At 39.8% G+C, this 6,634-nt stretch overlaps 1 protein-coding gene across 3 annotated transcripts in view; it reads right to left on the reverse strand.

Annotated features, from left to right (window-relative positions):
• LOC109847875 (probable alpha,alpha-trehalose-phosphate synthase [UDP-forming] 7) overlaps window positions 1-5,402 on the reverse strand; it is a 6,208-nt gene extending 806 nt beyond the window's left edge. For 2 of the 3 annotated variants that reach the window (XR_002248665.1, XM_020417132.1), the window contains exons 1-3: window positions 3,170-5,401; window positions 1,872-2,148; window positions 1-197 (exon numbers count right to left, since the gene is read on the reverse strand). The exon at window positions 1-197 is cut by the window's left edge. Coding sequence is in view for 2 of the 3 variants with exons in the window: in XM_020417132.1 (XP_020272721.1) it covers window positions 1-197; window positions 1,872-2,148; window positions 3,170-5,181 (2,486 nt within the window). In the remaining variant the exon portion in view is untranslated. Of the gene's footprint in view, window positions 198-1,871; window positions 2,149-3,169 lie in introns of all 3 variants that reach the window. The other variant, XM_020417193.1, reaches the window with a different exon arrangement.

Consider the following 6,634-nt stretch of genomic DNA (forward strand, 5'->3'; position numbering starts at 1 on the left):
CTTGGCTTTTGCCCTACTGTGCAAGCAAATACTGAGGTGTTAGAGGCCACCAGCTCCTTCTTCTTGATGCCAGCCATGCCTTCGAACATGTCCTCATCTGATCTGTCGTCTCCGATGCATAGAACGAAGTCTGCTTGCCTCCCGCTGTCAACTAGAGATGATAGAATTTTCTCTGCTACTATGCCTTTGCTCACCCCCTGCATAGGGAATGAAAAGAAAATAAACATGAATCATCATCTATAACCGAGTTGAATGGTGTTGAGCCTCTTGATGAGAATAATGGGCAACCTTGTCACATGAGGTGATCCTTATCATATAAACTGATATAAAGTGACGTGGTTGAATCCAACCAGGTGAATACAGGAGAATGAATCTAACCAGGTGAATAAAGCCAAGAGAATAGCTCGTAACCACATTTGGGTGACATTCAACAACGTCATTGTATATAAGAGAATCCTCCCATGTGGGATATGATACCCATTAATCTCTATATACAATGTCTACATTTTTAAGGGATTTGAGATTATGGGTAGTCATTTCAGGCTTCAATACTATTGCTTCTCCATTGAATTTATCGTCATCTATGTTAATTAGGTACTTTATCATGAAACTGTGCCCGTAGCAGACACTTCTTGGACACTTCAATCATGTGTACAGTGATACTCTTTGAATGTATGCATATAAAATTATTCAGGAGTGTATTGAGCTATATACTGCAAGCTTTAATTTTAAACACATAATATAATTCTTGGACGTATATCCTATACTTCACATCCACTTCTTGAACCTCATTAGGCATGGGTCAGATTCATTTCAGTTCATACCAGTTCAGAACTATGATTTTAAATGTTTTTAGGTATCTAGTTCAAAAACAAGTGGTTTTCCAATTTATAATCGATGCAATAAAAGGGGGAAAATAGTTACAGGAATTTTAGTTCTCATAACATGTGAATGAGAAAATATTATTGATCTTATGTAAATTATTAATTTCAATACATGTATATAGCAGCGTCCTCGTACCATATCTTTTACAAATTCACCGTGTCCAGTATCCACCGGTATCTATGCCACATAGATGGTCATCAACTACTTGAGATTTCCGGTTAGGATACAGTTTTAGGCTTCAGCAACATTGACAAGGAGAAAAATGACAATTGAGATCTAACTCATAGTGGCATATAATTGCAAGCAGAAACGTGTATCATTTGTAACAGAGTTATGACGTCGAATTGAGAAAATGAATAAAAAAATTTTTTTATGGAAACTTTCGTCTACCCTGAGTTTTTTGTCATGTACTACTTACAGTCTTCCTATTAGGAGCTTTAGAAATGTGAGGACGAGAAAAGTGATGAAATTTGAATTATGATCCATATTGGCATATACTTGCAAGTAGATAAACATAACTTGATATCTGAATGCAACTTACAGTCTCAACAAGAATAAACATAAATAGAAAAGATGAACCACCTCCACTACTACCAAGAGTAAGTCTTATTTCAAAGCAGATACTTTGAACAGTGAGCTTTTTATACCTAATAGTAACCATTACCTGAAAATTGGGACAATGGTAGCTGACTGGTATAAGCTTATTAGCTTAAGAACGTTATGTCCCTCATAACTTTCTGGAACATACTATGGAGAAACGGTCACTAATGTGGGGATAAAACCTCAACTTCACAAAGACGTAGGAGAAAAGTAAAAAAAAAAAATGATCGAGATTACCACTTAAATTTGGAAAGCTGCCTTTTTCATTTTCTGTAAATACTTAATGTGTTCTTAGAATTAAGATACTTGTATGCGGCCATTATCCATATTATATAGTAGTAAAAAGATAAATCATGCGCAGATGTAGTCGTGACTTGCAAGAATACCTGAGGCTTCACTTCTACAATATACTGGCCAGGCTTCACTGAGGCTGGCTCATTTGCAAGCACACTCTCCAGATGCTCAAGCATCTCTTTGGCCTGTGCAGATCCAAACCCTGGATCAGCATCTTGATGGTGCCATACAAGGGCACTTTCTTTAGCTTCCATATATGATCCATCAGTAGACTCTGTATACAGTTTCATAACCGGTTCAGCCATGTCCATCCATCTGAAGTCGATATTTCCCTGGCTGCAGGTCTCCCATTCTTCATCCTTATTCCACCTACATATGTTAACGCAACAAAATCAAAAGAGAAGAAAACAGGATTACAATCTGATTAACAAAAAGAAATCGCAGTATAGATTCAAATCTGTGCAGCCTTTATCCAATTGTATGCAGCCAGGGACCAGGGACCACCTATGCAAATACTCTAGTTTTTATATTGAAGAAATATAAAGCTGGGAGGGTTTTAATAGTTTCCTCTAAGAAGGAAACTTCATGGAATCTGGTTATTGTATAAAGGCAGTATTGTTTCCTACGTATACAATGGCAAAAGTCTAAAAGTATACCACAAAAATGTTTCAGCACTACACTGAGAACTATACTATTTTCCAACAAAAGAGAAGCAAGGCCAAAGTTCTCTTTTCTGTAAATATACACTATTTTGCAGATTCTTGAGTCACTAGGTTTTCAAGAACAAGGAAAAAATCAACTCCATTTTTTTAATCTCATTTCTAATGTAACAAAAGACTAAATACAGTAAAAATACCAAATATAGATTAGCAACCACACCTTAAAAGAATGTTCCCACAGGGTTTACAGGAAACATACCCTTTATTCTACAGTGTGTGGGTAGCATGCTTCAATAGCGATATATAATGATAAAATTAGAGAGTAAAGTTTCATCTGGTCTCTCATTCCTTGAAAATTAATATTAAATACACTTTAAAATTTCTCTAAAATTATTTATATATGCTTCCCCGAAAAGATTCATTCTAAGCATTGATGATGATCCCTATAGTCAACTGTTTTAAGTAATACAAATTATCATTTCGTTTTTATATAATTTTTTAGTATCTCTCCTTAACCATGTTCTTCCAATATACAAAAGATCCTAGCATTACCGTAATTGGAGGCAATTCTATGAAGGATGAGAGTCATATAGAAAGTTATCCACTTTGCATTTAACTAAACCTCTCATATATTGTTCTTTGAAATCTATCCAGTTGCATTGTGTAGAAACTTAGAATACGTCAATAAAAAAAGCATCTCACAATGTAACACAAATGAAGCAGCATAATACCTCAAAAAGTAGCCATGTTCTGCTGCAAGTCCAAGCTTTTTGCATGATGCAAACCATGTCCCCAAGCTATCCCTTCCCCTCCCGCTAACGATAAATACCACATTGTTCTTATCACCACAGAGTGTATTGATGATTGAGATAACTTCTGCACTTGGTTTCTTATCAATAGCCGCCTGTGGCATCACAGTTCCATCGTAATCCAAAAATATCGCCCTGCTCTTCGACCTCTCATATGCCGATACAATGGAATCCACATTAAGCTTCCTGAAATTTGGATCAAGAGCCACAACTCTGAAACCAAATCCCAACCCAATCCCCCAACACCTCCTCCTGAAATGATCCTTGCAGCACCTCTCCAGGTCCATTAGAAAGCTCTTAGCCCAATAGGCCACATCATGTGTGCTTACATACTTATAATGCTTCTCGTGCCTCAGCTGCTTCTCAGCTTCAGACATCGAAATGGCCTCATTCAGGGCCTCTGCTGTAGCATCAGTGTTCCATGGATTGACGCGGATTGCCCCACTCAGAGAAGGAGAACAGCCAATAAACTCCGATATAACCAGCATACTCTTTCTCGGTTCTGCAACCTCTGAACCCGTTTCCGACCCGCTAACCCCATGTCGGCACACAATATACTCATAAGGAGTCAGGTTCATTCCATCCCTCACAGGAGTAACCACAACACACTCAGCGATAGTATAGTAAGCAATCCTCTCAGCTGGAGATACTGGCCTATCAATGAACACAACCGGGCTATAGTCAGAATTCCCAAATTGAGCATTGATCCTCTTACAGCTCTCGACAATCTCTGCCTGTATGTCCTCAAGATCCCTTCCCCTCCCCCTCGCCGGGTTAGCAATCTGAACCAAAACCGCCCTCCCTTGCCATTTAGGATGAGATTTCAGCAATTCCTCAAAAGCAAGCAACTTCAAATTGATCCCTTTAAAGATATCCATATCATCAACACCCAAAAGAACAGTCTTTCCATTAAACTGTTGCTTAAGCTCCTTGACCCTACATTCCTTGTCGGGCAATGCCAGCATCGTCTCAATCTGACCCATGTGAATCCCCACCGGCATAATCTTAATCCCAACAGTCCTCCCAAAATACTCCAATCCTATATACCCTCTCTTCGATTGATACTCAATACCCAACATCCTACTACAACAAGAAAGGAAATGCCTAGCATAATCAAAAGTATGAAACCCAATCAAATCACAATTCAGTAAAGCCTTCAAGATCTCCAATCTCACCGGAAGAGATCGATAAATCTCCGACGAAGGAAACGGGCTATGGAGAAAGAACCCCATTCTCAATCTATTAAACCTCCTCCTCAAAAAAGTAGGCAGAGCCATCAAATGATAATCATGGATCCAAACATAATCGTCCTCGGGGTTAATCACCTCGATCACCTTCTGCGAAAACAACTTATTCGCCAAAACATAAGCCTCCCAGAGCGACCGATCGAATCTCCCGCCATGATCAGCAGAGAAGGGCAGCATGTAATGAAACAGCGGCCAAAGGAGCTGCTTGCAGAACCGATGGTAGAACCTATCGAGCAAATCCGAGGGCAAGAACGCGGGAACGCACTTGAACATTTCGAGAAGAGACTGCGACACGTCATCCTGCTCCTCGCCGGCGACCTCGACCCGGAGGGATCCGACGTAGATGACCTCCATGTCATCGGGGAGCCCGTCCTTCAACTGGAGAAGAAGCGAGTCCTCGTCCCAAGAAAAGCTCCAGCCGCTGTTATCGGATCTTCGCTTGGCCTTAACGGGTAACTGATTCGCTACGATGATGATCCGATCTTGAGCCACGGAGGAGGGGACATCGGAGGAGACGCTATTAGCGAAATCCTCGTCGTCGAGCTCAGTTAGGGTTCCGGGGACCGTCATCACGCGGGAGAGTCGCTTCGCGCGCAATCCTCCTCCTCCTCCTCCGCCGCCGGCTGAGATCGCCGGGAAGTTCCCCGACGCTAGGTCGAGGAGGTTGGTGTAGGATCTCGACATCATTGTGGGCGAGATCTGAAGCTAGGGTTTTGATGAGGAAAAGATTGAGCGAGATTTTGTTGTAATAAAATCGAAAGAATTGGAAGAAAATGGGAGCGAAATTGGAATGGACTTCGTTCGATTATTTGGATTAAGGACGGAAAAGATTGAAACGGCCCTCCGGGCGATCGTTACTCGTTCTTTGTACTGAAAGGGAAAATTAATGTGGAGGACGGAACTGATAAGGGGCTTTCAGCGTCGGTCATTTTGTTATTATTAGTCCCACAAATTTCTCGGTTCTCGAGATTCGCCCATAGATAATTTATCGTTAGTCCCTGCTTCCTAGCACCACTTTAAATTGAGGAAACATTCTTTCAACTTCAACTTTTTATGCCGAATTGCCAAATTTGACATGATTCGAAGCGAAAGAGAACGTTTTAGCGTTGATTTTCGATGGAAAGAGACGGGGAAAATTTTCCTTCTCGTAAAATGAAATGGAAGCTAGAGAGAAGGAGAACTAGCGCATAGGGGGTGGGGGTTAATTTAGCAAGGTTAGTTCATCAATCAATTATAAGCACGAATTCAATCGTGATTAATAGGTTGTAGGGGTGTTAAACCGTATCCGTCTCCGAGAAAATATCCGTAACCGTATCCGTTAGGATACGAATATGGTTACTCAAATCTATAAACGAACGGATATGGTTTTGTAGTGAAATATCCGTATCTGTATCCGAAAATATCCGAATACATATTAGTCATACTCTTACGATAGTTTCGATTCTTAGATTATGGATTTGTGGTTAATTTTGATGATCAAGATGTCTAATCTTAGCTTTTCAATCACAATGAACATATTAACGAAATCTTTTTGTATCACATGACTATATTTTTCTGAATACTGTCTAGTTTTCTCATATCCTTTTTGTATCCGCATGCATATCCGTTTATATATCTGCATCTATATCCGTAACATGAACTATGTTTTTCTCAATACTATCTAGTTTTCTCATATCTGTTTTGTATCTGCATGCATATCCGCTGATATATCCGCATGTATATCCATAACCGTATCCGATTTTAGCGGATATGGTTATAATTTTTTCTTACCAATGTATATCTGTATCCGTATCCGTATCCGAGATGGGTAAACGGATATGGATATGATAAGCATCATATCCGAGCCGTATCCAGACTGAATGCACCCCAAATAAGTTGGATAAATTTTGTGACGCTAGGACCGGTCTAAAACATCTTACATGAGTTGAGAACCTATCGGCAATTACAATGAGTTCGAGGGGATAATTATAAAATACGAAAACATGTGAGGGACAATTGTTGAAATATAAATGTACGATAGGAATGAATTTCTTGGATTATTGGATTTAAAGACAGACAACAGCTGTTAATTCTCGGCACTAAACGGGAAAATTAATACGAAGGACAGTATTGATTAAGATACTTTTTTCCCCCTACTCGC

This window comes from Asparagus officinalis, chromosome 1 (genome assembly GCF_001876935.1).
Source record: "Asparagus officinalis chromosome 1, Aspof.V1, whole genome shotgun sequence".
In the NCBI taxonomy this organism is placed as follows: Eukaryota; Viridiplantae; Streptophyta; class Magnoliopsida; order Asparagales; family Asparagaceae; genus Asparagus; species Asparagus officinalis.